Source organism: Aspergillus fumigatus, chromosome 3 (assembly GCF_000002655.1).
Source record: "Aspergillus fumigatus Af293 chromosome 3, whole genome shotgun sequence".
Taxonomy (NCBI): domain Eukaryota; kingdom Fungi; phylum Ascomycota; class Eurotiomycetes; order Eurotiales; family Aspergillaceae; genus Aspergillus; species Aspergillus fumigatus.
Genome location: NC_007196.1, coordinates 3,284,743 through 3,305,993, shown reverse-complemented (window position 1 = coordinate 3,305,993; position 21,251 = coordinate 3,284,743). Strand labels below are relative to the sequence as shown.

Here is a 21,251-nt window from a genome sequence, read left to right as displayed (position 1 = left end):
CTCAGGTTCGGACTGTTGTTGTTTCCGAAGCATTTGATGTGGATGTATATTCTGTTCTGGAGAGCATGCTACTATATTGAGCTTCTGATGGTCCACGTACTACGGAGTATCGATAGAAGAAAACTGTAGATCGGTTATGAAGAGCCGAGAGGGCAGCCTCGAATAATCAGGAGATTCCATCAATTAAGGCTCTCTTTCAGGGGTTCAGCTCTGCCAGTGGACGATGAACGATATATCATTTCGTACATGTCACCCTCAGGGCCATGACAATCTTTACTATTTCTAGAAGTAATTATGCCCGATATAGAACCGATAACGCATCAGAAAGCAAAGGTCTATTGGAATGTTCGCTCTTCCTCAATTGCTCTGTTGATGACGCGGACAAATCGGCCCACCTTGTCGGGATCCTGCTTCGCTGTTTCAATTCCCAAAAGCACCTTCTTAACGCCAACGCCGATGGTTCTATCTTCGGTGATGCCACCGACTCCTGCTAAAGCCTGGTCGATTTCCGAGGCGTCAAATGCTTCGGACTGCTCCATGAGATGACGCAACTCATCGTAGGTCATCACGTTAGGTACCATAATATCCGAGTTGAACGAGTTATAGATGTCCAGCTGTTTGAGCACAGCGCGCTCCGTCGTGGTGGCAAGGATCAGCAGCCGTCGGCCTTTGGTAGGCTGTTTTCTCAGGAAGACCATCAAGGTCTGAAGGATAGTGTTGCTGAAACGGGGACCGATAGGGACCCAGTCGATAATTCTCTCAATATTGTCAACGACGACGACACTCGTGCGACTCTTGTAAGCATCATCGAAAATCTTGCTGATGTACTGAACCCTGGCCATTTCACTAAAGCCTACCATATCTTCAGGGCTAATCAGCTTGATGAAGGGGAAACCGGAATCAATCGCAATTCGAGCGGCCAGAGCAGTCTTGCCACTGGCGGTGGGACCATGCAACAGAACAGAAAATAGGGGCGAGGATTCAGCATTGCTGACTTGCTTTACGAAAAGCTGACCTTCCTTCAGGATTTCGTTGATTGTGGGGGAATAATGGATGATGCCGTATTGGATACGGCTCGAGAGCTGTTCCTCTGACACACCAAAAGCAGGTTGGACTTCTTCCAGCGCATGGTAAAAATCGGCTCTGTTAACCTTCATGTTTACGACATCCTCACTGATGCCGGCCATGGTACCGACCTTGACATGCCGGGTAAAAGCAAACGAAGACGCGGACTTGACGAGGCCAGCAATTTCGGCGCCAGAGAAGTTCTTAGTAAGAAGCGCGAGCTCAGCCAGGTCAACGTCTGGATCCAATATATTGTTTTCCCTCATCTTCTGGGTGTGAATCTTCAGAATCTGAGCCCGTCCCGCCTCGTCCGGAAGAGAGATCTCCATGTGCAATTCGAGACGACCCGGCCGCAACAAAGCTTCGTCAATCATGTCCTTCCTGTTGGTCATACCAATCAGGAGGATATTGTTCAGTTGATCAACACCATCCAGTTTCGACAGCAGCTGGTTGACCACACTGTCCCCAACGCCTGTGCCACCACCTGCGCCGCTGCCACGTTGCTTGCACACAGCATCCAACTCGTCAAAAATAATGATATGTAGTCCACTCTCCTCTCCCTTTTCCTTATATTCTTTTTCTGCGTCGGCAAACAGCTTTCGGATGTTCTCTTCCGACTGACCGACAAACTTGTTAAGCACTTCTGGACCGTTGATGACCTTGGGCTCCCTCGCGTTCAACATCTTTCCAATCTGCCGTGCGATCAATGTCTTACCAGTTCCCGGAGGGCCGTAAAGCAAAATACCCTTCACGTGCTGGATACCGAGCTTTTCGACCAACCCGGGAGGGAAGATACGCGATGCAAACGCACGACGGAAGATTGTACTGAACTCCGCATCAAGGCCTCCGATTCCCATATCTTCGAACTTGAAGTCGGGTGTGATAATGGAGTTAGCTGCGGGGCGACGATTCGATGGCTTCAAGTTGATGCCGGTGCGGGCATCCTTGAAAAAAGTAATCTGGGTGTGCCTCGTCAAGATTCCCCTCGCGGTAGGGTCCGTCTCAGTGCTTCCAGCAGTAGCCCCAGCTTTCTCCGATGTGAGATCGACGCGCTGAACGGTCTTGACAGTCAGGAGCAGTGGTATGCTCTTATGATCCATCAAGATCTTCTGACCCGGAGAGAAGATCTGGTTTTCAAAGTTCTAAAGAAAGTTATTACTATGCAAAAGTCACCGATCCAAACGAGTATTTACCTTGACGACGGCGTTCGCTAACTCGTCCTGGTCGTACGGAGTCTCGATCCTCTTTTTCCCAGCAAAGCCGACTTCAATATCTGTCGATCCGAGATAGGCTTGTCCGCCCTGGCTGAACGGATCGTATATCTGAGCCTTGACTGAATCTGTGAAAGCAACGCCTGCCCATGTCCGTTGGGGATCCGACATGCTGATATGTCCAGGAGGGAAACCATCCAGAGGACGAGCAGAAAAGACATAGAGATCGTTCACAAGGAGTAAAAGATCAAGTCCGTCGCGTGAAGGCGGGAAGTCCTGTGTTGAGACGGCAACACTGCTTGTTATTAGCTATGTAATTTTAGAATCTGAACTTCACAGGCACAAAACTTACAGGTTCCCAAACGTATACGTGTTGTCAGGGCTCTTCGCAGGTCGTAGCGTCCATACTTGGGCTGACGCACCGGGCGCCCTGCCCCCTACTGGGTGTCTTGAAGGTGTCTGCGAGTAATTTGGCCTGGGTGACGGAGTTCCATACCCCCTTGATTGATTATACACATCAGTCATCTGGATATCGTGATCAAACTGATGCGACAATTGTTCATACCCTACGCCACCCATCGGCGAATAACCAGTATCATACCCATCTCTTCGTGGAGGTGGGGGACCTTGACTAGGACTCGCATTGCCTCGGGAGGAGGGGCGACCAGAGAAAGGATTCGGTACAGATGGATAGTTGTTGCGATTGAACATGTTTGTTCTACCAGAGGTGGAACATCCGAGAACGATTCAATCAGGCGATGGCTGCGACCCTGTTGTTGAGAGGCGCGGTGGACGGTTAGAGGCAAGTGTAGTGGTATAGGAGCCGGAGTATCTATCTTATTGAAGCTTAAGGCGATCGTCAAGATAGTCTGTTTATGCGAGAGAAATGTCCTAGAGATGGGTGATGCTATGTGCAGTATTGGAAAGACTAATCAGGGAGAGAAAGAAGTATGAGAGTTGATCAACTTTACGGAGTAAACTCCATAGCAGACGTGGGTATAACGTGGCGGGGACATCTACCTTGGAAGTTGGAGGCTAGTGTGGAGTTCGGAGTAGGACGATGCCTGTGGCAGAGTTCTCACTTGCTGGAGCTCCCATAATTAGCCACATCGGCCCGTGAACCTCCGTTTCGAGATCCGTGTGGCTAAGCTTATAATGATCCACCCTTCGTCTGTGAGATCTCTAGTAACTCTTCGACTGTCCGGCAGTTCACCTGGGTTGATGATACGTGACCAGGTGCTCTCAGAGTACTCGATTCATCATGCCTCTGTAAGTTTATTGAATTTGTTCTTATGCGATTCTATCGCGCATACTAATGCCTTGAGCAGTCACCTACTCGGCAAGAAGTCATGGAACGTCTACAATCCCGAGAACATCGCCCGTGTACGGCGTGATGAGGCAGAGGCCAAGGCCCGGGAGGAGGAAGAGGAACGTCGCATGCAAGAAATTGATGCTGAGCGCAGAATCCAGATCCTCCGCGGCGAACAGCACTCTACCCCACCGCCCCCGCCGTCTGCTCTATCAGATACCCGACGCGACAGGACGCATGGAGAGGATGCTGGTAGATATAGAAAGAGGAGGCGACTGGCAGGTGAGAATGATACTGATCGGGATATTAGACTCGCGAGGGAAGATGCTCAGTTGATGATGGCGAAAAAGGAGGAGCTCGCTGTGTCCAAGAAGACCAGCGATGCGCCGCTTTTAGACAGTAAAGGGCATATCAATTTATTTCCTTCTGAGGCAGCGCAGCAGCCAGTGGAAAAGAACAAAGAGGCGGAGAAGGAAGCAGCTGACAGGAACCGGAGTTATGAGGACCAATACACGATGCGCTTCTCGAATGCGGCGGGGTATCGCCAGTCTGCTGGCCAAATGCCTTGGTACTCTTCCTCCAGTCGTGATGCTTTGGCGCCTGATGCTATGCCTGAAAAGGATGTTTGGGGTAATGAGGATCCGATGAGACAGGAGAGGGAGAAAGCCCGGCTAGATGCCAACGATCCACTTATGGCGATAAAGAGGGGAGTTCGCCAGTTGAAGTCGGTCGAACTTGAACGTAAAAAGTGGAATCAGGAGAGAAAGAGAGAATTAGATTCACTGAAAGAGGCAGAAAGACATCGGTCGCGTCATCGCAGAAGGAGATCAAGGTCAAGATCAAAAGCGTCGGACTCTGGGGACAGTCTTGAGAACTTCAGCCTTGACGCACCTGACAAACATCAGGATAGGAAACACAGGAGCTCACACCGACATCGCTCGCATCGCCGTGAAAGAAGTCGCAGCCGTTCTCGCGATCATTTTTGCGAACAATCCCGGAAGCGACACCGTCACTCCCATTCCCACTCCCATTCGCACCGTCATCGTGATCACCATGATCGAGGGGGCGTTTGCGAGGTGCAGTCGCCCAGACGCCATGTGTAACACCTGTCGTTATGGGACCTTGATTTTGATGTGAATGATATTTACACGGATTACGACGTCGATCCCTACCATAGCTACGGATGACAGAGCTAAGCATGGTTGGTTGCTTCATGAAATGTGCATTTGTTCGAAATTGAGCGTCTCTATATTTTGAGAGGTATGTTGGTACCAATCAGGAATGAATCTTGAATTACAGTAATAGACAAAACTTTTGACCAAGCGTCATAACTCATTGGAGCACCCATTTTTGGGCCCCCTGCTCGCCCGCTTGAGTATCCCACTCGACAGTGATGTCCAGCGAGCGTGACCCTTCTTCTCTCTTCTGATAACCGACCTTGCCAGCGATGGCCTGACCTTTCTTTAGGGCGACTCCCTTCTTTCTCTCGCGATCAATCAGGAGAACGCCCTGTTGCCAGTGCGTCTCCGGTCCGTGAGGGCCTGTAGTAAAGGCGACGAAACCTTTCTTCTTCATTTCTGAAGGAACGGCGTTCTTCGGGACAGTAGAATCCCTAGAGGGCATGAAGAAAATATCAAACCAGATAACGAAACCGTCAAGGGCATCGATATCTTCCTTCAGAGTAACTTGGAACCCCTTCAGGAATGAGAGCTCCTCCACGGTGATGGTATGCAACGGCAGTTCTAGGAAGACATCAGAATCACCAGGAATTGCCGCAGGCTGCACGCTACGAACAAGCGCGTCGTCGTAGATGTTCTTGCGCATGCTGCCCATCTTGAAACCGTACACATCGTCCCAGAATGAGATGTGTGACGAGATGAACTCGGAATCGGCAAACGGCGCAATACATAGGGTGGCGTCTGAGGGTACCATTAGTCCTCCTGGAGCGAGATACCTGTCTCTGGCGTAAATGACCGAGTCAAACATGGCCTCGAATAGAAGGCAATAGCCCATCCATTCGGAGACGATAATGTCGACATGGGAAACAGGCAGAGTGACTTCTTCAATCTTGCCACGGATGCATCTGAGCTAATGTTAGATTCTGGTAGATGAATATCGTACGCGGAGCGAAATACGTACGTGATCACGTCGCCAAAACCGTTTTCGTAGATGATTTCCTTGGCTCTGTCAATTATATTGGAATTGTCGACTGAGATGACCTTCTTGGCACCTGCTTTCGCGCAGAACATGGAAAGAATGCCCGTTCCACATCCGACATCCAAGACGACCTTGTCCTTGAAGAGATGCTTGTTGTCGTAAATGAAATCACGATAAGAGTCAGTACGGACAGTGTCCTTCAGCATAGACTCGTGAATGGCTTCAAGCATATGACAGTTAGCGCAAAAGGCATATCCAGCTCGGGACCCTGTGGAGAACTGACCATTGTACGAGTAGGAGACGAAGTAATCTGCGTCTGCCTCCTCAACCTTGCTCATCTTCTTGCCGGACGGGCCGCTGGGCGATGATCTCAATTTTTCATCATCCATGGACAACTGCTCTTCCATTGACTTTTGTACAGCCATTCTGTACTCAGTGAACTGGCTCTGAAGGCGTTCAAGGTCCTCCTGAAGCTCGATCACGCGGCGCTCTGCCTCAGTGGTACCGGCTGTCGCGGAATGTTCGTCTTCGATATCGTCCAAGCTATATAAAAGGGCGTCATCTTCAAGAACCGGCTTCAGGTAAGCATCGTCCTCAAATCTATCTTTCGAAGACACATCCGGGGTTGTGTTCCCAGCTTTGACTTGAGACCGGACATAATTGACTAATCTGATAGTACCAAGAAAATCCAAGTCTGATGTGAAACGGAATAAGTTAGCTGGGATTTCTCGCAAATAGTCATGATCATACCCATATTGGGAGTTTCAGAACAATGACGGAAATAGAGCGCCCAACAACGGATGTCACACACCAAGGTCCTTTCGAATCTTCCGCAAGTCAAAGCCATGCTTGTCTTTAGACTCCTGGAGCATTGACTGTACATCAGGGTAGACCTTATCGGAAAATAGGCCAATTACCGGCTGTGTCTCGTCGTCAGGCTCAACATCTTCCCATCCCTCTTCGTTGCTGATATCCGAATCGTCTGAGGAGGTGGTCGAGAGGGCATCTTGGTCCCTTACGCGACGATCTGAGGAGATTGTTGCAGACATTGACTCAAGTCGAGTCTGGACAAGGGCAATTCAATTTTCCGAAATTAAAACTTTTAGAATTCTTGACTATTTGGGCGGAATTGTGGCAACCGATGGACCATGTAAATTTATGGATGGAGGGGTTCAAGATTGAGAGGACCAAAATCGGTAAAAAAAGGAAAAAATTGGGTTATCACAACAGAACCCGCTGGTTGCCCCGCCCGATGCTGGCTGGGTACTTTGTTTATCGGCTCTCCGCCTCACAACAGCTGATAGGGCAGATAACAAGTGGGAGCTGAGACGAACCTCATTATCATCACCATCATCGTCATCACCAGCACCATCTCCTTCTCCCTGTCTATTTCTTTTCTCCTTGTACAGGCTCTCCGCTTCCTTCAGTCGAGACAGGGAAGTGTTCAATCCTCATTCTGCTAGGGATCAATTGCTTGTTCTGCATCATTTACATGTACTGAATAGCTCATTGCCTCTGATCCTTTCCTGTTTCTTCTGCATCAAACTTTCCTGTCCAATACATATTAAACCACTTATATCAACCGAAATGGCTTTCCTCTGGAGGAATCGGCAACGACCTCCTTCTGATGTCGTCCGAACAATCAAGGAGCTACTGTTAAGACTAGGAGAAGCTCCGGCAGCTGCCAAGGTCAGCCTCACAGGTTCACTCTACTTGTTTATGCCACAAATTGTACGAATATGCAGCTTGCTGACAGCTTCAAATAGGTCGAAGATGACCTGGCGAAGCAACTTGCGCAGATGAAAGTGATCGTTCAAGGCACTCAAGGTTAGTTTAATAATGATCGCGCACCAATTTTCTCGCCGTAACAGTGCATTCTATGAGAAGGGTAAAATCATTATGCTGACTGCAGTCTGCTTTAGAAACTGAGACGACTCCGGAGCAAGTACATGCTCTCGTTCAAGCCACCGTCCACGAAGATCTGCTATACGAACTTGCACGCAACCTCCGTCATCTTCCCTTTCAAGCCAGAAAAGATGCGCAAACCATATTCTCTCAGATCCTTCGTTTTCGACCCGCCCAAACCAACAGTGGCGACCCCCCAGTCATTTCTTATATTGTACACAACCGTCCCGAGATCATTGTCGAGCTCTGCCGGGGATACGAATCGCCCGAGAGCACAATGCCCTGTGGCGCCATTCTGAGAGAAGCACTCAAATTTGACGTGTGTGCGGCCATCATCCTATACGACCAGTCTATCGAAGGTCAGCCCGCGATCAGATTGACACAAGTCAACCCGGATATTCCCCAGAAAGGCAATGGCATCTTTTGGAGATTTTTCCATTGGATCGACAAGAGCAGCTTCGAAGTGAGCGCCGACTCTTTTACAACATTTAGGGTAAGTCACGACTGGTATGGTTGAGGTAGCAGGAGTAACCGTGACATAGGACATTCTCACTCGTCACAAGAGTCTTGTGACCTCATACCTCACCACCAACTTTGATCTCTTCTTTTCGCGCTTCAATACACTCATCCAGTCGAGCTCCTATGTTACCAAGCGCCAGAGTATAAAGCTTCTTGGTGAGATCTTGTTGGACCGAGCCAATTACAACGTGATGATGGCATACGTTGAAAGCGGGGAGAATCTGAAACTCTGCATGCAATTGCTCAAAGATGATCGCAAAATGATTCAGTACGAGGGGTTCCACGTTTTCAAGGTATTATTTTCTATTTCTTCGGCGTGAACAATGGGCGTCCAGTCGGCGATTTGCTGATGAGGAATGTGGCATAGGTATTCGTCGCAAATCCTAACAAATCGGTCGCGGTGCAACGGATTCTCATCAATAATCGGGACCGTCTGTTAAAATTCTTGCCTAGATTCTTGATGGACCGCACAGATGACGACCAATTCACGGACGAGAAGAGTTTCTTAGTCCGTCAAATCGAGCTGCTACCTCAGGAGCCCATTGAACCAACACGATCAGCGCAGGAGTCATCCAGATCGCGAGTCAACACCGCCGCGGCGGCCTAAGGCATGGCCTTGAAATGTCCTTTCACCTTTGTCACTACAGCAGGACTGTTTGTATTGGACCAGCGCCCCTTTTTGCATTGATGGCCTACTGGTGTATGGCTGCCACGGAGTTATAGAGCGTGTTTCTGTATCTAGGACTCGGATCAAATGACGTTGACATGGATTCCTACCGTAGACAGAAACGCCACAATACAAAGAACCGGAAGAGAGAAAAAGAGACAGACGAGACAGATCTGTGTCAGTCCTTGCGTTAAGGAAGGATTGTCAAGGGTTTCACTTCACCCCTTCCACAATATCCCACAAACGATGCGGGAGTGATGGCCAGCGATAGTCTGTCGTAAGGGAGTAGTTTATTTGAGAGAACTTGGTTGTAGAACCAAGGATTTGGCCTAGCTGTTATCCAAGGGATATCAACCTTTCCTGTAGTCAGAGTAACCTGTTCCTCGTGGCAGTGCCGTGTTCAAGGTAATATAATGATTATGTTCTAGACTTGTTGCTGTCCATGGGTAGTGAGCTCCACCGTCAGCACATCATAATAATCTATCCTGTGGATTCAGATCGCACGGCTTCAAGAACCACCACTCAAGAGTTAGATCAGACCATAGTAACTATTTCGTGATAAGAGTTTGCTTTTCCAGGTCCAAACCAATCAATTCTGCCTCTTCCAAATATAATAGCTGTTACTATCTACCTCGTCAACGAATTTTCCGCGATTGACCCACCAGAGTGCGCGGCTGCTTTTGCAGTCTGGAGCCCAAAGTGGGACATCTGCACACAGTATGGAGTTCCAACTGTGCAATTATCGCTTTTATTGTAACCCCCCCTATGATGATCCCTGCGTTGAATTTTCAGTTGTTAGTCTAATTTTCCGAGTTCACCTTGATACATAGCTAAGCGAATGTTATTTTATTTTATTTTATTTCTTTTAGAGTAGTAGTAATAGTAAAATTAAAGGCTGTGCTCCGTAGAAGACACCGAGTCCTAGAGGTAGCCTTGCTGCCTCAGGATGCCAGACCGAATTCGTTCCACATAAAAAGAGTCGACGCTATCATTGAGCTAGAAAGAACAATCATGATGCGAAACCAGAATAGTAAGCATTCATTTCGAGTCGCATAGGACATTTAGCACTACTCCTCCGTATTGTACTTGACTTCTCCCTAGATTCCACTCAAAGTAGAAAGTGAAGCTTAATTCCTCCTTGCCAAGCATCCAGGGAGCCGCGGTACTACTTACTACCCAACAGTAAATGCTCAACTAGCCTCGTCAGTCTCTTTTTTATCTCTTATTATTCCATAATCATTCTCCTTGACGGGGAGGCCGATCATGTTCAATCCCTTGGGCCATTGTCATTCATTTTCACTCCTTTTATCAGCCTGAGCACCCCGATCAGGTATTCTTTGTGCCCGACATCCTGCAGAAGCCAGCGAATTCGAGTTGATTGTGTTCGCCTCCCAAAAGCTCCCCCTCGCCGTCGTCCTCGTCCCCGCCTGTCTGCCTGCCCTCCCTTTTGAAACCAAATTTGTCTGTACTCTCCGATTCAAAACGAACAGAAAGGAATCCATAAAATTACGGTCGCTACGATTTAGTCACCCCAGATGCTGCAAGTCATGCCAGGATAAATCGATCAGCGATAATGAACATGGGGGACCAACGCTCTTCTTCGGTGCCTACTGTCGTCACGACAGAACCGGACTCGTCCATCTCTGCCCTACGCTATGAGGACACCGTCGCCCTCGAAGACTCTGGGACCATCCGATCCGCCTCGGTTCCTACTGCGCACGATTACGTGTCATGTTCAGAGAAGCGGTCGGCGTCAACGAGCGCATCATCGTCAGACAACCATGGGAGCAAGTTCGAGTCGGTTGCATTTGCGTCGCATCGGAACAGCAGTACAGAATCGGGCTTCGCGCCCTCCTCGGCGTCAATCGCAAAGGATAAGAGGCTGACGCCGCCGGAGGACAGTCATTCTACTTTCAGTCGGCGGTCGGTGCGCAGTATTCCCAGTATCATTGTCAATGATGTTGGGTCGCGCCCCGGGTCTCGGCCTGGATCGCGGCCGGGCTCTCGACCGGGCTCTCGGTGGTCTGAGCGCAAATGGAGCGCTTTGAGAGGGAAACGGTCTGGAGAGTTTGACAGGAGGCCGGAGTCACCGCCGCCTCCACCTCAAATCGAGAGACCGTTCAACAAGATCTCGCTCGATATCCCGAACGGTTCACTTGACGGCCTCGGACCGCAGTCCATGCGATTTTCGAAACGTGGCAGTCTTATCAAAGAGGAGGATATGCAGCGCCTCCAGCGTGAGATCTCGAAGCATGAATTGCCGCAGCAAGACCAGTCGCAGCCAGCGGCAGAATCATCAATAGAACAGTCAGAGCAGACCGAGACGGGTGAAACAAGTGCACCAGTGACCGTAGCGGAGGAGAACAGTGCGGAGCCAGAACTCTATGGGGCGCAACGACGCCGGACGAAACCATTGTCGTATTTGCGCGCGAGGCACAGCAGCGTTCCAAGCAGAGCGATCTCGGCCGACGAGGACATGCTTTCGCGTCGAGTTAGGTTGATGTACGAGAAAGGCGACGAGAACGTGACCGATTCGGAGGTGGCCAAGTCCCTTGCAATGGAGAATGGTGTGCTGTGGGAGGAAGTTGCACCCACACCGACGGAGGCTTCTGCCGTATCTGGACGCAGCGCGAGTGGTGGGGAGTCAGTTGGGCCTGAAAGCAGCAACGGTTCTGGCCCAAAGAGGGAGCCCCACGAACTGGCCGGTGGTATTGAATACTGGCAAAATATCAAGGCAGGCGATGTCGATCGGTACGGCTTCATTCGAAGTACTACTTTCAATTCGGCCGACGGTACGGAGCATAGTCCGATCCAGCGCGTTTCTACCAGCCTGCTTCTGGCGTCAGAAACACCGCGACGGAAACATTCCATCCGACCTCCATCAGCTCTTGGGGGCAACCGATCTTTTTCGGGCCGATCACCAACACGCAAAATATCTGCGCCATCTATGCGTCCCTCGTCATCGCAAAGCACATACAGTGCCACTCTCCGACGGTCAACATCTCGATTCCGCCAGGCGGCTAATCATCTTCCGCATAATCGCGATCGGCGGTTTAAGGACGAGGCGCGTGACATGCTGACACTTCCAAGCGATGCGGCGGCTTCTGGAACGGGACGGGACTCCGCCGTAGCTCGCGCGATGCGCAAGAAAGAGTGGCAACGTGAGGACAAGTGGACAAAGATGGCCAAGCCTACCCGGAGAACCGCACTCGGCGGCGGGATGACTTTTGAATTCGACACGCAGAGTCCTAAGCTGATCGAGCGGACATGGAAGGGTATACCCGACCGATGGCGCGCTACGGCCTGGTACGCATTCTTAGAGGCAAGCGCCAAGCGGCGCAGCGACAGCCCAACGGAACAGGAGCTTGTCGAGGCTTACAATGAATTCCAGCTCATCTCGTCCCCTGACGATGTACAGATCGATATTGACGTCCCGAGAACGATTACCAGTCACATTATGTTCCGCCGCCGTTATCGTGGTGGGCAAAGGCTGTTGTTCCGTGTGCTGCACGCAATGTCCTTGTATTTCCCCGATACTGGCTATGTACAGGGTATGGCGGCGCTTGCGGCGACCCTCCTCGCCTACTACGATGAAGAGCATGCGTTCATCATGCTTGTCCGACTTTGGCAGCTACGAGGACTGGAGCGGCTGTACCAATCTGGGTTCTCTGGTCTGATGGAAGCCCTCAGTGACTTTGAACGAGAATGGCTGGACGCAGGCGAAGTCGCCGCGAAACTAAACGAACTGGCAATCCCGCCCACCGCGTACGGTACCCGCTGGTATCTCACGCTGTTCAATTACTCCATCCCCTTCCCCGCGCAGCTTCGTGTATGGGACGTCTTCATGCTCCTCGGCGATGCGGAGGAACCACCCGGCAAAGGAACCAACCAGTCCGAGCCACCAGTCTCAAGCGCGTTTGGCAGGGGCCTGGACGTCCTCCATGCCACGTCCGCCGCTCTCATCGATGGCATGCGAGAGATCATTCTTGAGTCGGACTTCGAGAATGCCATGAAGGTCCTCACTAGCTGGGTCCCTATCCAAGACGTGGAACTTTTCATGCGAGTCGCCAAGGCGGAATGGAAAGTTCATCGTCGCAAGAAGGGGGGGATGAAAGCGTGACCTCGTTCATCTAGCCTCAATCAGACCACCACATGTCCTGTCCATACTCGATTGCCCGCATCGCATACATAATCATCGCTATACATCCGCACGGCACCACCTGCCCTATAACCCTCCCACACTATTCCACTGATGATCAGAACCCCACACAGGGGGTTTTGACGAATAGTCTCTCTCATATATAATATTCTAACGGCCATTGCATTTAATTTGGGATCTCCCTCGTCTCAAACGTCTAGAAGTCATTTGTTTAACCACTGGTGAATGGCTTTTGTCATTCTGGACAGTCCCCCGAAGGGATAACGATCAACAAGCCCTTCAGACTATTTCCCCGAGACGCTCGTACTACATTACCACTACTTCTAATACCCCTTTCCAGCAACGGATATAATAAGTCGACGGCGGTTACGAGTGTCCCCTCGATTTAAATATCATGCCATCTCCCTCACTCGCTTCAAATGCTCTCATTCCCCTAGGGTCTTCCTCTCTCTACTTCGCAACCCTGTTCCTTTGTCTCGAATTTTTCTTTCTGGCTCCGTTCATGCTGTCCCCAACTCTCTCTGGCACGTATTTCATCTTTTCCCTTTTCTTTCCTGTCGTGCTCTGTCTTGTCCCTTCAATTCCGTCCTGATACCTATCAACTCGTGGGCCTATATACGTTTCACCGTCGTCCCTTGAAGCAAGGGCACATCCTAGTCTGCTTTGATTCTAACCCTGATACCCCAAGCAAGGCCCATCTTGTCATATCGTTAGGTCACTATATGTGCCTGTTTCGTATAGACTTAATCAACAAATATTCTTGTCCATCACCCTGGCCGTATGCGTATCTTTTCAGCTCACCAAGTGGCTGAGCAGTTCTTAACTGGGTCAGCTGCTTGATCTAGTGGTACCGGAATTTATGTCATTCTTCTTGTACCATCCACAATTCCCAATATGAGGATGATAAGACTGACAGGACATTACCTCATGCCAGCAACGGCGCCAGTTGCATTATCTGTTATACTATCGCTTGCAAGAATAGATGTGCATGCAACAACAATGTTGAACATATCTCAGAAACACCCAAGTACACAAAATGGAAATGCCCCAACGAAAGGATATCATCTAAATGGCCCAGAAGCAACTTTTAGCACAATATAATGTCTGGAAGTTCATCACGTCGTCTATGGAGGAATATATCAATCCGTGAGCCCCACACCGATCTCCATGTTGCCAATTATATGTGAAAGGTCACGATCAGATAGTGGGAATTCTGAAAATATCTGCTACAAGTGAGCTCTGACCTGTCGTTGAACTAAGACTGAGAAGAAGCTTCGGCAGCATCTTCGGCTTTGCTGGAATTGTTGACATTGTCAGATGTGTGGGAAGCCCGATACCGAACGCCTGCGTTCTCGGATGACACATCTCCACGATTTGAATCCTTTGTAGGACTCAAGTCAACCGACTGTTGATTCGTGATCGATACGCCAGCCTTCTGATGTAACGAGTCATTGCCTTGGTTAGCTTCACGATGATTTTGCATTCGCAAATCATGCGAGCTAGATGTGTCAGGGCGCTGGCGGTTATGGGTTTGAGAATCTGGTGGTTGATTGCTGGCGATCGGGGAACCAAGCCGGGAGGACGGCAACGGAGAGGAGGGAGCGTCCGAGGGACGTGAGGATGGAAGAGGCGCCGGCTGATGGGGAATCTGAGATTTCCTTTTTCGACCGGGCGAGCTCTGGTACTCATAACGGCGCTGTGGCTGAGCAATGGATATCACGGTGGAGTCATGTTGGTTCTTTGCTGGAGGGGGCTGGCCCGGTGGGACCCAGTGGTGAAAGTATAAGGATGGAGGAGAATGCCGCGGCGTCTGTTCTTGTTTGACTCCCACCGGCTGAGACGGAGGAAGTGAAGAGCCGGTTGCATACTTTGAGTCACTCAGCGTAAGTGAAACATGCTGCGAAGGTGTGTCGCCGTTGATCCGAGACAAAGATGAGGCAGTGGCCTTTCCAGCACCGCTTGGCAAGGGCGGACGTCCGAGAGACTGGATGGTGGGAGAACGTCCATGGGTAGTGAGAGGCTGAGACAGAGCAGGCCCAGGAATCGGTTGTTGATGTGGTGGAAGAGTCGCGTACGTGGTTGATGGATGGCCGCGCGAGTCACGTCGAATGTCTGCAGGGATTGCCAAAGATGGATGCCGCTGGGAGAGTGTGGGTGGCGGCGGTAGTATATCGAGAGTGGATTGCTGTTGCTGGTGCAGAGGAGCCGAAGGGCGTGAAGGGGGAGGAGGCGCATTACTGTGTGTGCCGGGATTCTGGGACGCATACTGCTGTATCAATTCGATAGCAGACTGGGGAAGGCTGCCACCAGTGATTCCGGCGAAGATGAGCGGAATCATCTGAGGCGGAACTCCCGATTGAAGCGAATCACGAAGCATGCTTTGTTCGATCTTCCGCTGCTCTAATCGGAGAGACTCCTGGCGGGTCTTTTCCTCCTCTTGTAATCTGCGGTCCTCCTCTGCTTTAGCCTGAAGCCATTGGCGTAAGTCTTCTGAGGAGCTCCATCCCGTCGGCGCGGGGGGTAATTGGCTCATAGGCGCCATGTTGGAGCGGCCAACGTCCAGTTGCAGACTAATTGACGATGGAGGAGGCAATACTCTGCGCGAAGGCTTCGGAGTCGAAGCGTCAGGAACAGTAGGCGGGGAAGACCGCGGGGTGGGAATGGATTGGCGGACGATTGCGTACTCATGAGGGCCCTTAATCCTATTTGGAGCGGAAGGTTTCAGAGTGAGCAGCATGTCTCGTCAATGATGAGACACTCGGAAGCTTGGCGAGGTAGGGGACGGGAGGTGAGTAGAAATGAGCGCAGAAAAAACTTGTCTAGTCCAAACACTGGTCTTGCAGCATCGGCTAGAGCAGCAAAGCTGCGAGAAAAGGCCAGGACAAGCTGCGGCTGGGCCTGTCTATCTGTTGGCGTAAGCCAACGACAGTCTCTGGAAGCGCACAAAGACCAGAGGATGTCCCACACCAATCAGTGGCATCAGATGAGCTGGGATGCAAACGATCGACCACGGAATGAGCAACGCATAGCTGACTGGGAGCAGGATATGGCCCAGATTGGGTAAGTCCCAGACGCTGATGTCTGACAAGAAAGAAGCCAGATGGGGGGAAAGCAGAAGAGTCTGCGCACGAGGGACGAGGGATTGAATTAATTGTATATGATGTCCGAGAGAGAAAGAAATAGGAATAGGACACTGGACAAACGCCCCAGATCAACAAAAGAGGAAGGACCCAAATTGGGACAAGTTCGACTTACCCGAACAGGTCAAGTTCCCGCCCGCAACAGCCAGGTCGGGAAATCAGTGGAGTTCGCTTACTCCCTTAGAGTTTGGCATTTAATATTGAATATTGTTGTTGTATGTACGGAGTAATATCAATTATTAATGCTTTGCTACGCCGAGGAGTTCTGGCAAGAAGTGGGTAAAGCTTTCTCAAATGACCCTTCATTATTGTCATCGTCGGATCTTAAGTATGCAAGCTGTGCATTATCTACAGGCTCAAAAGCCACAGCAATACACGACGAGTCTAGTCTGACGGTTCACCCAGAGTGGAGACTAGTCGCCCATTACGTAGTTCTGGCGCTCTGTGATGACGACGAAGGTGGGAAAAGGCTGGGCTAGGCAAGTGTCTATCGATTGGAGGCGTTTCTTGCAGGGGTACGTAGGCAAGAAAGAAGAAACCAATCACCCTGGCCGAGTGTCTCGCTTGTTGGCATGAAATTCTCCGACAGAGGAAGTGTTAAAGAGAGAGAGAAGTGCTGAAGCGGGACGGTCCGAGGTGAGAGACAGCTTTTGGAGAGGAGTACTCGGTAATGAAATAAACCCCTTCCGAAGTGAGAATAGATATATTCTTTGTAATGTAGTGTGGATAACCTACTTCGGATTGTTGACAACGACGACTGAATCGACCATGGAGATATCACATAAATGGGCTACCCGGGGATGAGGTAGGTATCTCTCCTGTCATATCACAGCAAAACCATGATAATACTCCGTACATGCTCAATCCAAACATGGCGATCACAATCAAACCCAATGCTTGTCGTCTGTTCTCAAGATGTTTCCTAATTTCATTACTCTCTGAGTTCCCCCGATGTCTTGAGGCAGAATGCTGATGCCTGGCCTTCCTAGAGTGCCTCGGGGATAGTGTCGGAGCCGACGTGGATCGGTAGCAATTCCTGGTTTAGTATATAGGGTTACGGCCATACGGGTTACAGTTAGTATTGCAGTAGCTCCAATCCTTAGCTGGGCATTAGTGCCGGCTTAGCGCATTCTCCGCTTTGCCAAAGTGGGTTAGTTCAATCATGAATGGACGAATGAGACAGAACGGAACCTTGAGACCCCCCTGTACAATCGAGGCAATAACGAATCTCCATGGCTCACTCAACCTTCTCGAAGAAGCAAGGATATGCTGGTCATTAGTAGCTCGTTACGAGATGGATGGAGAGGACTCCTTCCATATAGGGTAAATCCTCGTCCTATTTCGGCCGAGGCTCGCTTTTTTTCTCCTCTTTTGTATTACTTAACGGCCAAGCCGTAAATCTTGCTCTGAATCGAATCATTCTTCGTTCGTGATGGAATTGCCTAGACTCAGATGTAGGCCAGATGTTTCAGCTAAAGGATCTCTGACGTCCTTACTCAATCTTCATCCTCACTTGCCCACATAACCTCACGCGACCCAAGATTCATCGCGTCCCCATCCAGTAATCCTAAAGATGATCACAATCCTATTTCATTTGACGCAAATGAAGCCCCCGTTTTCCTTGCCAGGCGCATGTCTATTTTTGCCATACTGGAGTCTGAATGTCTACGAGTATTGTGATTTCTCCCCATACGGAGTACACGGAATACGTTTCAAGATGCCGACTCGCAGCCCGTGCCGCAATGGTGATACAATAGATGATCAAAAGTATATACGAGAATCCAATTCAAGACTCCACGGGGGTATCGCTAGCTCGCTACTGCTGTAACCCAATTCCAATGCACACCTGATTCTTTGCATCATCATCAATCGCGGTCGAACCGGGTCAGAACCTCGGGGGGTACCGTGGGAATGTACTTTCGCGCTCGTTCTCGGTTGGTTCCTCCCCATCCTGCCCCGTAGCTGATCAGCATGTCAGTGCTGGTAGGTAAGGAGAAAGGTAGAGTAAGTGACGGATCCAGAAACACCGAGTTCGTCCCGTTTCGCTCATCGGGCCGTGATGGCTGCCCCGGGCGGGGCGACGCACTGGCAGAACCAGGCGACGCCATGCTGTGCGTGGATGCCTCAGGGGTGACGGGAGCTGGGGCGTTCGAAGGTCGGTCTTGTTTGGGGGTTTCTGGACGACCGTCTTTCGGTCCTGGTTCGTCTGCGGTCCCTTGCTCCGCGGCGCCTTGCAGTCTCAGCTGCTCGCGGGCAAGGAGATCGGGATCGCGTTGAAGATCAAGTAAAAATTTCATTGCTTGCTTTGTGAGACCCTTTTCTCCCACCTCCGGTCGATACGATTTCACTGCATGGAGGAGCTGGGCGGGGGTCAGTTGCTGCAATTGCAGCAAGGTAGTGACGAGAGACTCATGGTCATCTCCCAATGACGAGAAACATTGTAGCCACTGCAGGAGCTGAATGACCGGCGCCAGGTGCTTGCGCGCGCTTTCCATGGTGCTTTCACCAGTGCACGTCGTCGACCCATTCTCATAGTGCTCCGGCTGCCTATTGTTGGTACGTGCCCAATCCTCCAGGGTGGACACGTTCATCCGGATCTGCATGGCTTTGGTTCGCGCGAGATATCTCTTGGTCGTCATGATTCGATTGAATAATTCAGCCCCAAGCCAGTAAAGGAGCTGCGAGAGGATCTGTGTGGTGATGACCGAATGTACATCATAGAGATCGAGGACAAATAAGGTCGAGGATAGTAAAGAAGTAATATTTCGCGGTGACACTTGCGCTCTTCGCCTTGGAGACGGTGGCCGAAACCGCTTCTCGGCAGGTTCGGGGGCTTTGGTCTTATTCTTGGGCCGGAAGAGCTTCCATTCGTTCTGGAAGGCCACATCTTCCAGTCCTGGGATGGTCTCATGATCCAGCATCGCAGCGTCGAGCACCTTGTTCATCCGACGCTCAGCGTCGCGGATGATCAAGATGAATATCTCGTTGATAAGCTCTGCCAGGTGTAGTTGAAACTCGACAGTCGACCCTACCAAGCCGGCGTCCTTCTTTAAGTAATGCAAGAGTAGAGTAGCATTTGACATCCAGAATGCGAGTATGGTCATGTCCCACTGATGTCGTTCAACGACGTCATTGATCTTCTCCGTCGCCGAATTGAGGAGATCCGCCAGCAGCTCCGGACTGGCATGATAATGGGCATATCGCGCGCTGAGGAACAGGAGATTTGCGGGCACCGGTTTCTGTGATGGTGAACGTTGCGGGGTCATATTGGTGATGATAATGTCCAGGATTCGTTCTAGTTCATGCTCTTGGAACACGAACATCTGATCATTTAAGCATCGGTCCCAGACAAACTCTTGCTGCTCATCTTCCAGATCGTCCTGGTCGAGCGGCTACACGGTCAGCATCATTGACGTCTCTGCGGAATGGTGTACCCACTTCAAACTTCTCATCAAGTCCCAGGCTCGATAAATCGACCTCCAAATTGATAGCGCTCTCCTCCATCATCATGCGCCGCTTCATCTCATTCTCCGCCATCTCCTCCTCAAACCGACCATGTGCGAACCCAGAATCGTAAAAATCATCCTCGATCGCACTCGGTCCGAAATTGTACCCATTCTCATGTAAATACTCGGAGATCTCGCTTCCCGGCTGAGCAAAGTCGAACGCGGTCCCGCCGGATGAAGACTTGATGTCCGGCGAGGCACCATGATCGAGAAGAATCTTCGCAATGGTCTTGTGTCGGTTCGTCATCGCCCACATCAGCGCGCTCCACTGATTCCGGTCCTGCTGGTCGACATTGGCCCCGGCATCGAGCAGCGCCGAAACAACATCCTGATGTCCCTGTTCTCCGTCAGTACCGCACCCAACCAGTAGGAAAATAATTTTAATTACGCACAAAACAGCTCGCATAGATCAGCGGAACCGTCCCCTCCTCATCAGCCATATTCACATCAACGTAGTCCTTCGCCTTGCCCCCCACCAGCTTATGCACACGGTCCACATCGCCATTACTCGCCGCCATATTCAAGCTCCGCTGCAGGATCTTTCGCTTCTCCTCGTCCGTAAGCTTCTCGTCGCTCGCAATGGCGTCCTCGTCCGCGTCCAGCGATTCAAGTTCCCGGTGCGCCGCCTGCGCCGCCAGCATCTCCATTAACCGAGCGTCGCTGTCCTCTAGACGTGCGGTGATGGTGGACGCGTTATCATCATCCAGCGAGGCCACGAGCCCGCGTCCATAATGAGCCTGGAGAGTATGTTCGTCGTCGTGTGAGTGGTCATCAAGGGCAAGACTGAAACTGAGTGGTTTTGCGGCGATGGGGGTTGTGAGGAATTGGGATTGGCCTGCGGGCATGGAGGATAGCATTAGCTGCCAGGGACTCTTTGCGTAATCGTGACCAAGCCAACCAGTGGTCGTCGAGAGTACGTCCTTGTAGACCGACCCTGCGACGACAGCAGCGCAACAGATACGGGTGTGCCACTACTGACCTTGCCAGGCATCATACATCTCCGTCTCTTGGAGCATAGGCACAGAGCGCCGATCGTCCAATGACGTGGGTAAATCATCCGGAAGAACTCTGGGTTTCTGCGTTGGCTGAAGATCCGCCTCCTCAAAGTTATGATCTCGATCGATCTCATTGTGGTGACTGGGAATTGGCTCGTCGGAGGCATCGCGGGGGGATGCTTGCGAATCCATGTCGTGGTTGGTTAACCTTTAACCGGTAGGAAAGCAATCGGAGAGGGTCAGAATGGATCAGGACGTAGTAGCTCCATGGAGGGAACTGGTGGTGATTATGGAGGAAAGCCTCCTCTTTGATTATGCGGGAAAGAATAATCCCTCGATGGCAGAAGAGGAGGTGGTGGTGGTGGGTAGTGGTCTAATCGTGGTGGTGGAAGCAAGGCGGAAACAGGAGAATGGAGAGTGGGATGGATGATTATGCAGTGACTGATGTTTGTCAGTCAACGTAGATAACAGCATTGGGGACTTTCATTTATTAACAGGGCTTTCACGTTCACTTGTGGACAAAACCGTGAGTGATTGACACAACCCAGCTCCACTCTCAATCAACTCGACTGAGAGGGCGTGTTTCATCCTCTTCAGCTTTAAATTTTGGAAAAGGAT

The 21,251-nt window shown here is 50.8% G+C and overlaps 8 protein-coding genes across 8 annotated transcripts; 4 read left to right on the top strand and 4 right to left on the bottom strand.

Moving 5' to 3' along the window:
- Nucleotide 1: 1 nt before the first annotated feature.
- On the bottom strand, nucleotides 2-3,317 carry AFUA_3G12510 (AAA family ATPase SEC18). Its single transcript, XM_077804448.1, has 4 exons — nucleotides 2,842-3,317; nucleotides 2,629-2,775; nucleotides 2,259-2,571; nucleotides 2-2,207 (listed from the first exon to the last, which is right to left on the bottom strand). Exons 1-4 carry the CDS (start codon nucleotides 2,985-2,987, stop codon nucleotides 336-338), a joined length of 2,478 nt encoding a protein of 825 aa, XP_077660599.1. The 5' UTR covers nucleotides 2,988-3,317; the 3' UTR covers nucleotides 2-335.
- Nucleotides 3,318-3,364: 47 nt separating this feature from the next.
- Nucleotides 3,365-4,688, top strand: AFUA_3G12500 (uncharacterized protein; the record flags this gene model as incomplete). Its single annotated transcript, XM_077804447.1, has 2 exons — nucleotides 3,365-3,545; nucleotides 3,605-4,688. Exons 1-2 carry the CDS (start codon nucleotides 3,538-3,540, stop codon nucleotides 4,686-4,688), a joined length of 1,092 nt encoding a protein of 363 aa, XP_077660598.1. The 5' UTR covers nucleotides 3,365-3,537.
- Nucleotides 4,689-4,917: 229 nt separating this feature from the next.
- On the bottom strand, nucleotides 4,918-6,791 carry AFUA_3G12490 (protein arginine methyltransferase RmtB; the record flags this gene model as incomplete). The annotated part of the gene is made up of 3 exons (XM_749279.1): nucleotides 4,918-5,668; nucleotides 5,725-6,460; nucleotides 6,554-6,791. The coding sequence occupies 3 exons, from the start codon at nucleotides 6,789-6,791 to the stop codon at nucleotides 4,918-4,920; spliced, it is 1,725 nt and encodes a 574-aa protein (XP_754372.1).
- A 221-nt stretch (nucleotides 6,792-7,012) lies between these two features.
- On the top strand, nucleotides 7,013-9,661 carry hymA (Mo25 family protein). The gene is made up of 5 exons (XM_077804446.1): nucleotides 7,013-7,431; nucleotides 7,509-7,569; nucleotides 7,665-8,140; nucleotides 8,190-8,459; nucleotides 8,534-9,661. Exons 1-5 carry the CDS (start codon nucleotides 7,330-7,332, stop codon nucleotides 8,771-8,773), a joined length of 1,149 nt encoding a protein of 382 aa, XP_077660597.1. The 5' UTR covers nucleotides 7,013-7,329; the 3' UTR covers nucleotides 8,774-9,661.
- A 56-nt stretch (nucleotides 9,662-9,717) lies between these two features.
- AFUA_3G12470 (putative TBC domain protein) lies at nucleotides 9,718-13,774 on the top strand. The gene has a single exon (XM_749281.2). The coding sequence runs from the start codon at nucleotides 10,407-10,409 to the stop codon at nucleotides 12,951-12,953; it is 2,547 nt and encodes an 848-aa protein (XP_754374.1). The 5' UTR covers nucleotides 9,718-10,406; the 3' UTR covers nucleotides 12,954-13,774.
- Nucleotides 13,775-13,898: 124 nt separating this feature from the next.
- On the bottom strand, nucleotides 13,899-17,446 carry AFUA_3G12460 (uncharacterized protein). Its single transcript, XM_749282.2, has 2 exons — nucleotides 16,248-17,446; nucleotides 13,899-16,185 (listed from the first exon to the last, which is right to left on the bottom strand). The coding sequence occupies exon 2, from the start codon at nucleotides 15,727-15,729 to the stop codon at nucleotides 14,248-14,250; it is 1,482 nt and encodes a 493-aa protein (XP_754375.1). The 5' UTR covers nucleotides 15,730-16,185; nucleotides 16,248-17,446; the 3' UTR covers nucleotides 13,899-14,247.
- A 64-nt stretch (nucleotides 17,447-17,510) lies between these two features.
- AFUA_3G12450 (uncharacterized protein) lies at nucleotides 17,511-20,825 on the bottom strand (the record flags this gene model as incomplete). Its single annotated transcript, XM_077804445.1, has 4 exons — nucleotides 17,511-19,524; nucleotides 19,571-19,975; nucleotides 20,031-20,473; nucleotides 20,618-20,825. 4 exons carry the CDS (start codon nucleotides 20,823-20,825, stop codon nucleotides 17,998-18,000), a joined length of 2,583 nt encoding a protein of 860 aa, XP_077660596.1. The 3' UTR covers nucleotides 17,511-17,997.
- Nucleotides 20,826-20,877: 52 nt separating this feature from the next.
- On the top strand, nucleotides 20,878-21,063 carry AFUA_3G12440 (uncharacterized protein; the record flags this gene model as incomplete). The annotated part of the gene is made up of 1 exon (XM_749284.1): nucleotides 20,878-21,063. The coding sequence occupies one exon, from the start codon at nucleotides 20,878-20,880 to the stop codon at nucleotides 21,061-21,063; it is 186 nt and encodes a 61-aa protein (XP_754377.1).
- Between the last annotated feature and the right edge of the window lie 188 nt (nucleotides 21,064-21,251).